At 35.8% G+C, this 16,478-nt stretch overlaps 1 protein-coding gene across 1 annotated transcript; it reads left to right on the plus strand.

Moving 5' to 3' along the window:
- Positions 1-4,180: 4,180 nt before the first annotated feature.
- Positions 4,181-9,407, plus strand: LOC133877001 (protein SMAX1-LIKE 6). The gene is made up of 3 exons (XM_062315233.1): positions 4,181-6,100; positions 6,952-7,198; positions 7,392-9,407. Exons 1-3 carry the CDS (start codon positions 4,947-4,949, stop codon positions 9,288-9,290), a joined length of 3,300 nt encoding a protein of 1,099 aa, XP_062171217.1. The 5' UTR covers positions 4,181-4,946; the 3' UTR covers positions 9,291-9,407.
- Positions 9,408-16,478: the final 7,071 nt, after the last annotated feature.

Here is a 16,478-nt window from a genome sequence, read left to right on the forward strand (position 1 = left end):
TCAATAATTTACCAAAAAGAAACAAATCTTCGCATTCAGATTTGAAGTCAATTGCCTTTACAGTTTACATGGACAGCTTTATTTTTAGATATGGAAATCTGATGTCAAGTTTAAATCTTATATTCTGTCATTATTATTCTAAAATAAAGCTTAAAATTACATTTTTATTCTATAAATATTTTATAATACTAAGACCTTGTTTGGTCTATTCCTTATCATAATTATTCATATTAGAACAACAATTCCATTACGAAGAACAATACATATTCCTCTAAAAAATAAGAGGAACAATTATTTTCTAATGAGAATAGACTAAATTTTCTAGAAAAAACTACTTTTTTTTTTCTTTAATTTTTTTTTTGTTTCAAAAAAGAAGAAAAAAACTAAAACCCTAACACCCTTTACGATGGTTGGCCCACTAGCCACATATGGTGTCGGGGGTGGTCGCACCACCCACTGAGTATTTGAGGGTGGCACAAGCCACCCCCGATTCTCATCAAGGGTGGTTGTGACCACTCCCAGCTCTTTGGTGGGTGGTCGGTCACCCACTAGTTTTTTTTTTTTTTTTTTTTAAATTCGAGTTTATCTTTTTTAAAAAAAAAATTATTATATGATTTTTTTAGTAATTTTGATTGAATTTCAATTAAAAATATATGAGTTGTTACCAAACTAAAGATTGGGAATAATCATTTTATTCCAATCTCTTTTATTATTAATAATAATTATTCTATTTTTCAATAGAATACTCGTTCCTAAAACTAAATTATGCCTAAAGTTAATTTTTATTTCATAATTATTTACATTTTGTTAATGTGATGATGATAATTTTACCTTTTTTTTTTTTTTTTTAATAATGACTTATCTAAAAGGGGATCCACCTAACAAAGCAAAATAGTATTGGGGGAATAAAAGTTTTAACATTATTATGATTGATATGACGTAATATCTAATTGGGTTTTATTTTTATTTTTTGTTAGCAATTTCTATACTTTATGTATAACAGGAGTGCAAATGTGGAGGTCCAATATAATATTCGGTCATTATTGGAAAGCTGTAATATCTACTTTTTGATTGGGAGGCAAAAGATAATGAATGTTGAAGGAATAGTCGAATAGACAACCATAAAGAACGAAAAGGCACGTCAAATCAAACACTTTCTTTTCCATCACGCTTTTGAAGCGGCCGGAGAGAGAACCCAAATTGGCTTCAATCTAATCATGCGACTGCCATTTGTTAAACAACGAACGATGCTTGGTTTCTTTGGAGTTATCCTTTTGCAAAAAGTCAATTTTCTTTCATTTTTAAAAATATTGCCCTCATATTTTAATAATTGACGTAATATATGTTAAATTTTATAAATTTTTAATATAATACTCTTGTAAAATAAATCTTAACACTTGATCAATTTTTGAATATTTAATTGTGTTAATATTTTACCTTATAATTTTACTCGAATTAAGATTCTCTAAAATTTTAAAAAAATTGTAAATTCTCGAATGACGGTATTTAAGCCGTTTCTTTACATCGGAACGCTTAAAAAATGCCACGTATTAAAATAATTACATATATTTTTATCAAGTTCTTATTCTCTTTACAAAAAATTGTTTTTTACTTTTTTTATAAAAGAAACTTTTTTCCAAAAATAAAAAATAAGCATTTTCAGAGGAAAATTCTTTCTGACTGCCTCGATAGAATTACACAATTTTAATAGCATTTCGACGTAAAGAAACAGCTTAAATTTTGTAATTTGAGAACCTACGGTTTCAAAGGGAATCCTAATCCATTTCGGTTTCTGAATCTATCATAATTTGAGTTTTTAACGAGTTTTACTAATTAAACCTAGAAAAAACAAAAGCTTACATAATTCCATAAACAACATTACTTTAAGCGTATGAAATCATTAAATTGAACCGCGAATATTTTTGAATCAAAATATTACTTGACATTTATGTGAAGTGTTTTTTTAATTGTCTATAAAGCCTCAAATGTAATTTAGTTGAGTTCCCACCATTTTCAACTTACAAATACTTGAAGGTAATAATTTTTTGAAATTCTAATATGCTTTATTCTGCAATTATCCCATTTCAAAAGTTTCATTAATGTGTAAATTTAGGTGAAAATAATTATTTTGTGATGTTTAATGCCAGAAATGTTTATCACAATAGTGTACATATTATAATTGCAAAATAAAAATATAATTTTTGAAAATTACTCTTAATTCAAATTATTATTTTGTTACTTGACATATTACATATTTAATTTTGAATTATTATAATTATTATAATTATTATTATTATTTTTTTTTGTTTTGGTAAGGAAAAGAAGGAAGCATCCTTAAAAGCAAACTTTGCATAAGTTTTGTTCCCTATTTGATCACAGCCACCCGCCTGTCACGACATGTCCAATCGCAGAAAAGGCATTCAAAGACGTGGACCTCCTTGGAAAGCTGTTTCGATTGTTGCTGGCAACACATATTATTATTTTGGTTTTATTTATTTATTTTTTTTATATTATGTATAGTGTAAGTCTGTAACGTCAATTCCATCAAAAGCCTCTCAACTCTCAAGGCTTCTGGAGAGATATTTTTATTTTTATGTGGCAGGATTTGGACCGTTCATTTCAAACGAACGATCCAAACTAAATGTGTCCAAAATCATGTTATTAAATTTATATCTGTATTTAGTTTAAAATTACATGTGAGAATTAATTTGAAGAAAAACATCAATTTGTTAATATTCTTTTAGATTTTTTTTTTTTTTTTGAAACCTTTTTCTGATGTGAAAGTAATTTTATGAGTAAAAATCAAAATAAAAAGTTTTATCAAGTCAAAAAACCTTTTAGAATAAGGGAGACGAAAGTCACGTTAGCGGCTATATTTTGTAGAGAGTTGGGCCACCGAGTGGTATTGGAAAGTGACGTTCTTCAAGTGGTGCACTCTTTGAGGAAAATAAGATTGAAACTTAAGTAATTATGGTAATCTGATTTAGGATACTCGAGAGGTCTTAAATTGCTTATATCAGTGGAAAGTTATTCATACCAACAACTCGCTATTTATGTTAAGTGTTGTGCTTAATTTGGTTTAATAATTTTTTAGCTCGGCCACTTTGGACAAAAAAAAAAAAGACAAAAAAAAAAAAAGATAAGGAGGGAATGATATAAAAGTTCTTAAACCATATATGACCCTATAAATTATAAAGATAAATCTACCTAGAGTTTTTTTTTTTGTAATAAAATAATTTAAATGTTATCATCACAATATATAAGTAAAATAAAAAATTTAAATATTTCAAACAATAAATATTGAGACAATAAATTTAAGTCATTTAATTAAAAATAAGTTTGTTATAAATATATTTTTAAAAAAACTAGATAATTGCAATTTAAATACATCATATCTCGTGGTAGTGCATAGATTTACTAATCACGATTCATCAAAGTTAAAAAACAAACAAATAATATTAATAATAATAAAAAGACTATAATCTGTCTGATCAGGGACCGTGAAGGGCTTTAAGGCTCTCACATGTCACATAATTATTAGAGGAAAGCTAAACATCCAAACATTTTTTTTTTCTTTAAAATTTGATTCAAATCTGATGTGTCACAATCCCATGAGATCTATCATTTTGGAAAGTGTGTTACAGTCTCATAGGATTGTAACACATCAGGTTGGAACCCAATTCTGAAAAAAAGAAGAAGTGTTGGGATGTCTAGCACTTCTCTAACTATTAATATACTAGAATAGGAATTATTATTATTTTTAAGTAAAACAAAGATTATTCATTTCATGTTCTATACTAAATTTATAAAATTTAATAATGTATATATTGTCATAATGTAAATATGTTACTGTATCATCCACTTCTTTATTGTGGGAAGGCTATGCGACCGCACCTCATCTTCTATGGTGGGAATGGTAGCGCAATTACCACCATTCACTGTGGGAATGGGTGATTGTGACCCGTGCGTCTGTTGTATGCAGCCGTCACTCCCTACCACAACAAAAAGGGTAATTGCACGGCCATCTTATAATTAACATGTCAATGACAAGTTGCGTTGAATATGACGTGGTCGGATGGTTACGTATCACTTGGTCACGTTAAAAAGGTTAAGGGAATAGGTAAGGAGGAAGCCATTTGATAAACTAATTAGTGTAGGAAAAACTAATTGTTGACACATAAACAAACATAGGAAATAAATGAATAGGGCTCACAAAAAGCTAGCGATAACAAAATTTATGAAAACGCCGTTAGTTCCCCGATGGGGACGGACCAAAAATAATCTACGAGATACGTGTGGTGGTGGCTGCACGGGAGACCCAACGATATATTGCTTCCGCCATTTTCCTTCCACCTTATCACATGCATTTCTTTCTAAGAAAAAACTCAGTAAGACTAAGACCCCACAGCCACAGGGACCAGCCTCCTTGGCCCATTTGGGTCAGTGGACACGGCATCTCTCTCTCTCCAAAAAGGTGTACACAGCCGGAGCAATAAAAGTATAAAGCCTCAACCCAAAGAAGGAGGGAGATCTTTCTTTATAGAGCCGAAGATTAGAGAATCTGTGCCTGCTCGCCATGTGTTTGTTCGATTGCCAATGACACCGGACCCACCCCCACACACACACCAAACAAGCCACGACGAAGACGACGACGACGACAACAACACTAACGATCTCTCTCTCTCTCTCTCTCTCTCTCTCTCTCTCTCCCTAGTCCCTCCCTCCCTCTCTCTTTCTCTCTCGCTTTTTATAGTTGAGTTTTTCTTTTTTTAACTTAACTGCCTTGCTCTTGTCTTGGCCTACCTGAATAAATTAAACTATCCAAAAGTTTCTGAAATAAACCCATCTTTGGAAATTTTTTATTCGTGTATATTATATTTGGGGAGATAATATATATTTATATATAAAGAGGGGTCTGGAGGATATTTATTATATGCTCGCCGGCGATGCCCACGTCGGTAAGCTTAGCAAGGCAATGCTTGACGGAGGAGGCGGTGCGTGTGCTGGACGACGCGGTGGCGGTGGCGCGTAGGAGGAGTCACGCGCAGACGACGTCGCTGCACGCGGTCTCGGCGCTGCTGGGTTTGCCATCATCGACTCTCCGGGAAGCATGCGCACGCGCGCGCTGCAGCGCGTACTCGCCACGGCTGCAGTTCAGAGCACTGGAGCTATCGGTAGGAGTCTCTCTGGACCGGTTGCCATCGTCGTCCCGGGCCCTGGACGAGCCGCAGGTGTCGAATTCACTCATGGCCGCGATCAAGCGGTCCCAGGCGAATCAGAGGCGCCACCCGGAGAGCTTTCACTTGCACCACCAAATCCTCCAGAACAATCCCCAGCAAACGACGTCGGTTTTGAAGGTCGAGCTCAAGCACTTTATTCTCTCCATTCTCGACGACCCGTTCGTGAGTCGGGTGTTTGGGGAAGCGGGTTTTCGGAGCTGCGATATCAAGCTGGCGATTATCCACCCGCCTATGGTGTCTCGGTTCTCCCGGACCCGGTGCCCGCCCGTTTTCCTCTGTAACTTGACGGACTCGGACCCGGCACGACGTAGTTTAGGATTGGAGGTCTCTGGGGACGAGAATTCTCGAAGAATCGCCCAGGTTTTGCTCAGAAAGAGTGGGAAGAACCCGGTGCTATTCGGAGTCTATGCAGTCGATGCGCTTCGGAGCTTCGTAGAGTGTGTGAACAAAGGTGGAGGGAGTGCTCTGCCGAATGAACTATTTGGGCTGAGCGTAATCTGCGTAGAGAGTGAGATTTCAGAGTTTGTTAATGGCGGTGGGAGCGAGGAGAAGATGGGGTTGAGGTTCAAGGAGCTGGGTGAGCAATGCTTGGGGCCTGGGATTGTGGTGAACTTGGGAGACTTGATGACGTTGAGCGAGGACGGTGCTTTTGGTGAGGCTGTGAGCTTTGTGGTCTCCCAGTTGACGAGGTTGGTGGAGCTTCACGGTGAGAGATTGTGGGTGATGGGTGCGGCGGGGACTTACGAGACTTACTCGAAGCTTTTGGGACGGTTTCCGAGTTTAGAGAAGGACTGGGATTTGCATCCCTTGCCCATCACTTCTTCTAAGCCTTCCAGTGATGGGTTTTGCTCTAAGTCCAGGTGGGTACACTGCCCTTGTTCTTTAAAGCGGTTATGTTCCTTAGGTTGTTGTTGCTGCTTTTTAGATACATTAATTTATGTCTTGTAAATAATTAATCTTTCTATATATTCGAAACTTCTTAATGATGAAATTCATGCCTAGGTTTGTAGTTTAGATCTTTAGAGGCTTGCTTTTCTCTCACTTTATAACAATACTTGACACGGTTTAGTAGATATTGGATTGGTGCAAGGAATGGATTTCAAAAAGGGGGAAGAGGGGGGGAAGAACAGAGAAGCATGATCTATTGGTAAACTTTACATGCAAGGTTAATTTGGATGGAGTCCTATAGTATATTATTGCCTGTGTATTGGTATTAAGTATCAAAGCTCAGGCATACTTCGATAATTGTTTTTGCTTAAAGATACTGTGTTCTCCTTTTTCAACCCCAGAAGGTGGGCTTCAGTCGATAAATTTCATGACAAATAGGAGAATAGTTACATTGCACTTGTTTCCAGCTTCTGTCAGCCAACATGATTTTGTTACAGTAGCTATGGTTTCTACTTGTCTTTTGCCTCTTGCTAGAGATAAGTGTGTTTTCCAAGCTGAAGCAGCACCTAGGTGAGGTCAGGTTATGCATATGAAGACGTTTAAAGTAATAATACTTGGATTTTATTTACTCCTATTGGGAAGGCTAGATCAGAGTTACTGTAGATTTCTCACATGCAGGGGGTGTATGGGGCGTTTAAATAGCTAGTGCTATTAAAAATCATGCTATAAATGCACACATGTATTAGTTAACATAAGCAATTTAGCTTCTGACTTTTCTGTGCCCATTGGATCTCACAGTTCCATGCTCATGATTTACTTACAGCTTGCTGGGTTCCTTTGTTCCATTGGGTGGGTTCTTTTCTACACCATCAGATTTCACATATCCATTTAGTAGCGCAAATCAATCTTTTAGTCGTTGTAAACGTTGCACTGAAAAGTATGAGCAAGATGTTGCTGTTATTCAGAAGGGAGGATCAACTATTTCCGTCGCTGATCAGCATTCAGAAAGCCTTCCTTCGTGCTTGCGAATGGCTGAACTTGACACAGGCGAGGGAGTGGGTGTGGCAAAGGTGTGTAACTGTTCAAAGTTTAATTTCTTAGACTCACGCGTGGACAAGTGTATGCTCACAACGAACACTCAGAAGAGAGTTTAACATGTGTGTTGCATTGCGGGTTTATTTTTATTTTTATTTTTCTATTTGCTGTATTCCATTAACTCAGCCGTGATAATATTTATGTAAGAGTGTGTTTCATTCAGTGCAGACCAAAGATGATGAAACAATGTTGAAAGCCAAAATTTTGCAGCTGCAAAAGAAATGGAACGATACCTGCCAACATCTCCATCAAGCACAACCATTTCCTAAATTAGATATTTCCCATGCCTGGTCCCAAGTCCCATCTGCGGAGGGCTTCCATTTTGTTGCAAATAGGAAGGAAAGAAGCAGTAAAGATTCATCTCCAAATGGAAGTCAATGTGCAGATCCAAGCCATCGAACACCCACTGACTTGCAAAAACCTTTCCCATTAAAACAGAACATGCAACTACCAGTGGATTCTGATACTGAAAATGCTAATATTCAATCTAAGCTCATAGTAAAAGTTTCGAGGAGTCAGCAAATTGAGATGGAGCGCCCCTGGCTTTCTACAAACTCTATGCCCAACATGAGTCCGCCCCCTGACCACACATCATCTTCATCTGTAACTTCTGTTACCACAGATTTGGGGCTGGGAACGCTATATGCATCTACCAGTCAGGAGCCAGACAGTCCAAAATTACCAGGTTGCAAAGAGAGTCTTCAGCACTTTTCAGGTTCCATTTCCACCAAGGTCGACGCAGTGAGTGGAAATACTTCTCGCCAAATTGCTCATTCCTCTTCCTGCTCTGGTGCTAATATGGGAGGACAGTCTGATCCAAGAGATTTTAAGTCCCTTTGGAGATTTCTCAGAGAAAAGGTTTGCTGGCAAGAAGAAGCCATATGTTCTATTAGTGAAGCTGTATCCTGCAGCAGATCTAGTAATGGAAGGCGTGGTGGCTCAAGTTTCAAAGGACACATTTGGCTTACTTTCCTTGGACCCGACAAAGTTGGAAAGAGGAGAATTGCTTCAGCACTAGCTGAGATAGTGTTTGGCACCAGGGAAAGCCTGATCTCTGTGGATTTTGGCTCCCAAGACAGGGTCTGCCAATCAAACTCAATGTTTGAACACCAAGAACTTGACGGTTATGATGTGAAGTTTAGGGCAAAGACTGTTGTTGATTATGTCGCTGGGGAGTTGAGCAAGAAACCCCATTCAGTTGTCTTCCTTCAAAATGTAGATAAGGCTGATCCTTTGGCCCAAACTAGCTTGTCCCAGGCCGTTAGGACCGGTAAATTTGCAGACTCGCATGGGAGAGAAATCAGCATCAACAATACGATCTTTGTGATAACCTCAACGATCACAAAGGGCACCAGAACCGTCCTTCCTGGCAAGGAACCTATGGAATTTTCTGAGGAAAGAATACTCAAAGCCAAAAGATATCAAATGCAGATACTAGTTGAACATGTTGCTGGGGATGCCAGCAGAAGCAATGGCATGAATGTCAGAGTAACACTTAAAAATGGAACATCAAATGCTGGTTCTGTAAATAAAAGGAAGCTGATTGAGACCTGCGACTCTGAGGGGCATATGGGAACGGTTCGAGCGCAAAAGGTTTCCAGATCCTATTTGGATTTGAATCTGCCTGTAGAGGAGGAGCTGGAGGAGAACATTAATTGTGGAGACTGTGACAGTGACTCCATCTCCGAAAACTCGGAAGCTTGGTTGGAGGGGTTTTTTGAACAAGTTGATGATAACGTGGTCTTTAAACCATTTGATTTTGATGCACTTGCTGGAAAAATAATGAAGGATATTAGCCTGCAATTTCAGAGGACATTTGGATCTGAGGTTATGCTGGAGATTGATTACGAAGTTATGGTGCAAATACTTGCAGCTGCTTGGTTATCAGAGAGGAATGGAGCAGTGGAGGAATGGGTTGAACAGGTCCTCTGCCGGAGCTTTGCTGAAGCCCAGCAGAAGCACCACCCCTCTGCTCAGTCTGTTCTGAAACTAGTCACTTGTGAAGGCTCTTTTGTGGAAGAGCACGCTTCAGGAGTGTGTCTTCCTGCTACAATTAATTTAAAATAATTTTTTTGCTCGCTGCTCTTCTTGTAAGTATATGTATACTGTAGCTTTTTAGCATATAGCTTTTGGCATTTGAAAAGAGCCTTGTTTGGCTATCCAAGTAAATTTTTTGTGCAACCATTGTTTTGTATTCTATCATGTATGACAGAATGTATAATTTTCTACTTGTTCTACAAACAATACAGTTTATAATGGAAAATGTTTGGGGTACTACAACTTTACAAAATTTACAGAGCCTTTGCAGCCATAGTTTCTTCTCCACATTCTTCATAGTGCCAGTTCTATGAAGAACAAGCCCAAGTGAGTTCAGCGAGCTGCCCATGATGTCAAAGGCTATAGGCTTCTAAATTTGCAGATACCCACTACAGTGAGGGTCTGCATTGCTGTTGGGCCTGATGTTCCTCAACAATGAACCCACGTGTGGCGTGAGGGCCACATTATTCTCATGCCTTTTGGTCCAGGCGGCTAGCTGGCTATAAGGACTAAGGTCGTGGAAAAATCAGACTTTGCTTAGGATTAAGAAAAAGCAAGTGGGGGTTGGTAAAAGGAAAGTTCAGACTTTGATTGACTAATGTACTCGACTTGTAACACTCAACCGAGAGCGACTCCTACAATTATTTATAAAGTTCATTCTTACATAATACGTTTAAGGCTCGAGTGTAATAATTTTTTTTCTTTAATTTTTCATGCTCTCATCAGGGTCAGATTATGCAGTACTCTAATATTACATGATGTTATTAAGTAATTCTAATATTATTTGTAACGACTTAAAAAACTTTTTAAAATTTTTGACTCTCATTAGGGCTAGATCATACAGTTCTCTAATAATAATAATAAAAAAAAAAAATTTGTATAATTATGTACGTGGTATAACTCAAAAAAAGACTAGTCTGATTTTAACGGTAATAAGAAGCTAATGTACAATTTAATACCCGTAATAAAGGGTTTAATAATTTACCCACTGCTCAAGTTCTCATCGGCGGAGTAAAAGGGTGTTTTTACAGAAATGGCCTAAAACCCCAACTGAAGTGCTGAAGTAAGCAATGATGTCATTGTGTTTTGTCCATATTAATGTCACTTCCCATTCCCAACCTTGCACGTTCGGGGTGCTTTCTTTTTCGATTCAGTGATTACTCCTGATATCTCTTCTCTTTTGTAGGTTTCGTATTGCCAAAACAGAGATGACAATAAGGTCAGATTCTACAGTGCCGGCCTATTGCCCGCCTTAAAGGATAAGATCATAACAACACATGTTTCATTCAGTACGTACGAAGCTAAGACTAAGAGTGTCTGAGTACAAAAAAGAATTGCCTATTATACGAATCCTCTCACACTCAGAGGGTCCAGAGGGAATAGTATATCATTTCCTGTCCACGGAGAAGTCACTAGAAATGTCGTGTCTCCTTTGCCTCTTGCAGCTGCTGAATTCCATCGAAGTTTCCTCTTCAATCTTCTTTTCTACCCTATGGCCTCGTTTACCACGTGGGATTAGGATAAGGATTAGAAAACAACACATGTAAAGAAGAAAATTGGGTAGTTCCAAACACTTGACTGGTGTGTCGGCTCCTATGCCTAAGTGATTAAGAAAGTAAGTGTAACGACCCACTTTAATGAATATAATATTGTTTGTTTTTGATTCCTTCAAATCAGACTTTTCAAGAGGTCACCTATTCTGGTACTATTCTCAAAGATGAACGTTTAACTCTGGAGTTCTGATAGGTTTATGATCATCACGACTTTAAAACGTGTTATATTAAGAAAAGTACGAATATACATATAAGGATATCACAATAAAAAGCAATAAGATAAAGTCGGTGTATGCGTGCCCTTATCATTGTCGAATTTCTAGTACTTTGATTGGGTTTGGTTATTGAAATCTGATGAAGCGTGTCCCTTCTCAGGTGTCGTCCGGTGGTGCCCTACGGCCTTAATTAACGGGGTGGTGGTCCTGAATTAAATGGCACTTGCTATTATTTAAGGATTAAGATTGTGGGAGTAACTATTTTCTTTCTCTTAAGCAGTAGGTACCCAGAAAGCTGTCATTATACTTTGAACAAAATAGTCAAAAGTAAAAGAAACATTTAGATCAAATAAGGCAATTAAAAGGGGAAAATAAGAGGAAGGGATGGGAAAGAGATCATAAAGAATTGTTTTTAGGGTTCCAGTTTGAGTGGGAACAGCTATATCAGATAAATATAGCCAGTGGGGCACTGATGTGCTTGAGTTAGTCAATATTTCAGACAAATATTTTACTTTTCAAACCTCACTTATTGACAGAAAATGTTAACATATTAATATTTTGCTGAGCCTAGATTCACTATTTCTTCATAGGAAATACTTCCTTTTATATCGAATTTAAGAATCTTGAAGAGAAAAAAAAAAAAAAAAAAACCCAATTGCTTTTGATAGTGGGTATGCTATCACATATCACTTGGAACAGCCAGTTTTCATGGATTCCTGGGCTGCTTCCTGTTTATCCTCAATATGGATTCCTAGTGGTTTGGTTCCATTCCAATATTCCATTATAACCCAAAAAAGGTGGAATATTCTTTTTTTCTTTTTTCTTTTATATATGTTGATGCAGTTTTAGTCCGGTCACGTGGCAATATTAGAGTTGTTCCTTCACCTGTGACCTGCAAGACAGTAAGGACTTGCAATGGATTGGCTGGCGAAACCCCTTCCGAAGATCAAGTCAGTGCAGTGTCATTAAAGTGAAAAGAGGGAGAAAAATAGAGAGAAAAATGTCTCAGACTCTCAGATGATCTCAAATAGAAAAATCATAATCATAAATCTCCCCTATTGATATCACACACACACACATATAAGCCCCTTTTCCCTGGTTGGGGTACGGAAAGATCTTACTTTAATAATAACTGGTCATGTTCTTCTGACGCCCTGTTAGGCACGGGGCTCCATGTTGACATTTGACATAATTTTTGACTTAATTTGACTCTAAAGTATTCTGTGTATCTAGCCTATGCCCAACCATACTGGCGGTATATTCCGGGCGCACATACCGGGCTCCCTTGTCATAGGGGTTAATAATTCCTCAATATATATATATATATATATATTCTATTCTTTCAGCTGTAGAGTTGCCTGTGTCCAACGTTTAAGCTTTTAAATGTTGATTTTTTGCCGAGATTTAATGAAGAACATTATAATATTTGTGTAATTCAAAATACATGCAAAAGCAATCTCTTTGATTTGATTGAATCATATACACTTTCAAAAGTAATTAGAGCATTCCTGACAGTTATTTTGATGAGATAATTTAGTGAAAATACATAAAAAATACTCTCAGTAGCTTCACTATTATAACAAAAAAATTTTGATAAGTGAACAATACTCACAAATAATAATGAGTATTACTCACTCGCTAAATCATTAAAAAATTATAAACAATTGGTCATCTCTTTCTCTCTCTCTTTTTTTTTATCTTTTTCACACATTAGCCTCCTACACATAACATCACTGGTATGAAACCCAATTCTTCTGATTTCTTAAAGAGGATCGATTGCCTCCCTTGGAAGCTACAATTTGTAATTTGCTACATATAGATTAATACATAAATATATTTTTACATGGCCTAGTTCGACATTCTTCTCATTACGAAGGTCAACATAGAATCAAGACTTGTAATCTATAATGTGTGTACTTCACATATTCTTTTCTAGTTTTTCAAGTATGAACCATAAACTAAAGCTCTACTGCTCAAGCATTATAATCACTTATTTGAATTGGGAAGAAATGTCGATCTAATAGACAAAAGTGGAATTTAAATGGAATAGTGATAATGAATAAAGAAATATGTAAAAAAATATTATTTAAATAGAATAGTGATAGTGAATGGTTAAAATAATAAAGTTGCTTGAGTGGTTTAAACTAGTGGCTCACCAAAATAGAGAAAAGTAATTTTTAGATATTTTGGCGAGTAAAATTTGATGAGACTATTAGATATGCTCTTAGTAGATAGATATTTTCCTCGTTGTTCTTCTTCTAAGGTAACCATCAATGAGACCAACCCTAAATTGGTTTGCCAAATATATATATAAATTAATAGATTAAATTCATTACAAGCTGTTACTGGCCCACATATTGATTACCATCTTTAGTAGGAATCCAATTTCTACACAATTTGGGTGTATAAAGTCCAACAACTAAATATTCACTCAATAGCATGTGAGTCAAATACATTTTAGGTTGTATTTCCAACCCATTTTGACAAATTAAAACCCACGATCAATTAATGCAAGTCCAACTACAAAAAAATTCTTTGAATAACAATTGAGTCCATCATTATGCATAACATGTATATCATTGAGAGTCGGTTTGGTCCTACGATTTTATAGGAAGGAAGTGCAATTTTAAATCAAATCGTAAAAAATATATCATTTAGAAGTCCATTTTTAAAAAATGAACCCAATTGCCTGTGCATTTTTTTTTCATTTTCAAAACGTACAATTTTAAAGGCCGAATCTCGATTTTACCAAACGTTAAACTTCGTTTTTAGGTCACTATTTTTTTTTTTAAAAAAAAAAATCGTACAAGTACGTTTTGAAACTGCAAACTTAAACCGACCGCGAGTAATCAATCACCGTACTTTGAAATAGTCTGAACCGAATTGAATTTTTTATTTTTTTTCTCCATTAGACGGGCCAATCACCTTTTTCTTTTTTCCACAAAAATTTAATGAGAGAGTGGTAGTGATGGCCGAATAGGGTGCCAAATGGTTGTGCGAAATCAAATGCATCTATCTCCACCAATGAAAACGACACCGAATGCCAGGTTTCTACCCATGAAAACGACATCAAACACCCCTATTCTGCGTGTGTGTTATTTTCGCATGTCCCAGTCCCACTCCACTCTATCTTATATGCCATCTTCCATGTCGTTTGTGATTTGAGGTGGGGTAGGCATTGGATGGCACACCGGCGACTTTTCTAAAGCTTGACGGACGGGGTCGGACTCAAATTGGCCTTTTGTGACATGCAATCTGAACCGTTGGAAATGTTTGACCCTTGTGATTAACAATGGCCCCATTGGTCGGATATACGGAGAGGAAGGGGACAAAGGGGAGGCCTCTTTTTTCCTTTGAAGTATTTATGCTTATCCATTTAGTCTTTGTCTTAGACCCAAACTTCAAACCCCCCTGTCGAGACAATTCAATTTTTCAAGTTTTCTTCAAATCTCTCTCTCTCTCTCTCTCTCTCTCTCTCTCTCTCTCTCTCTCTCTATATATATATATATATATATATATATATATATATATATATATATATATATATATATATATATATTCACCATAACTAAATTAATTTTTTTGGAGGGTATTTTTTTTAAAAAAAAAGTTTTAAGTATTTTATAAGTGTTTTGTATTTTTAAGTTTTATATTGAAAAAGAGAGAAAATTAACAGGAAAAAAAAAAAAAAAAACTGATTAGAAAATCACATGTAAGAAATAGACTGTCATTTGAAATAAATGGTATTCATTCGCAGCCCTGGGCTATAGTTGTAATAATTGATCAGTCCACCCAGCTGAATTAATGCTCATTATTGGATATATGTGTGTGTTCTTTTGTGGCCCTGAAAAAAAAAACATGTTCTTTTTGTTTGAAAATATGAAATGTAGTTTTTTTCTTTATTTTTTATTTTTTAACAAAAGATGAAATATATATCGAAGGTCTAACTGCAAAATCTTAGATGTAATGTTACTCTTTTTTTCAAAATCACATGTTTTAAAGGCAGATATCAATTTAATTTGTTTATTCGATCTTATTTAGAGCAAAATTGTACTGGTAAATATATGATAAATTATTGAGAAAACCCACTATTTGAATTCACTTCGTCACTTTCTAATTTTGAAAATTAGATGACTTTGATTTCGATTATTTGTAATAGATTCTTTCGTTAATTTGCCGTTCAAGTTTCCTGTAGATAATTAATGCCACATTAGTATTTTTGCTTAAAATAATTTTTTTTTGTTATTTTATTACAAATTAAAATCGAAAAAAAGAAAAACTAGAGCTTCGTCATCTTCTTCAACCTCTTGAAGCCTCTCTCCAGCGTCGCTAATGGTGGTGATTTGAGGCTCGTATTCCGTCGAGGTAAGGTTTATTTTCAATGGCTTTGGTTTTTTATAGTATAATTTTAAAGTTTTTAGGTTCAACATGTTAGTATTGTAGATTTCCTGTGTTAAAATTTGTTTGTGTGGCAATTGAAATTGGTGTTTCTGGGGTGGATGTTGGCCGAATGGGTGTGATTTTAGTTTGCCCATTTGGGTTGCAATTGTTGATTTGAGTTTATGGGTTTGATTTTGATCGAATCCCTTTGCTCTTTGTTTTGTGTTGGCCAAATTGAAGGTTGGGTAGGTGCTAAACAAGACTACAAGAGAGTGTTTGGAGCTTTGGAAAATTATGTTCCGATTTTTGTTTTGTGTGTTGATGGCAGCCAGTTGCTCTGCTAGGTGGAGGAATTGTGTTAATTTGTTTTTGATTTTTTGAGATGGCTAGCTTAGGATTTTTGTTGTGGTTTTCGGTTTGTCTCTGATGGCGGTGTACGTGTTTCACCATTAATTGGAGGACAAAAGAAGCTACAGAGCTCGGTAATTTTTCTTTTTAAGATTTATTAGAGAGAGGGTCGTGGATTGCTGCCATTGGAGAGAGGGTTGAAGTGGTTGAAGAAGACTTTTTTTTTTTCCTTTATTTTCTTTAACATTTTTCTTTTTTAATAAAATAACAAAAATATTATTTTAAACAAAAATACTGACGTGGCACTAACGGTGGACAATAAATTTGAATGGCAAACTCACAAAAGAATCTATAGCGAATAATTGAAAACTCGAATATCTAATTTTCAAAAATAAAAAGTAAAAAAGTGAAGTTAAATAGTTTATTTACTTAAAAATTTATCATACGTTTACTTAAATTATTATAGCGAGTTGAAAGTTTCAACTGAAGTTGCATAAAGTCAGGATTGTATTAAAGCATGACATAAATTAGCGTAATTAGCAAAAGAAAGAAAGAGCAGAAAGGGTTGTGATATATATTTAATATTCAGGATAGAAAATGATTGAGGTTTACACATTACAATGATGTCTTCTTTGATTGTGAAGTTGCTTTTTATAACAGATTTTTTTAATTGGAAATTAGTTTCTTAAACTCAAAGCTAAATCAAAATTCTAAGGAAGACA

Source organism: Alnus glutinosa, chromosome 9 (genome assembly GCF_958979055.1).
Source record: "Alnus glutinosa chromosome 9, dhAlnGlut1.1, whole genome shotgun sequence".
Taxonomy (NCBI): Eukaryota; Viridiplantae; Streptophyta; class Magnoliopsida; order Fagales; family Betulaceae; genus Alnus; species Alnus glutinosa.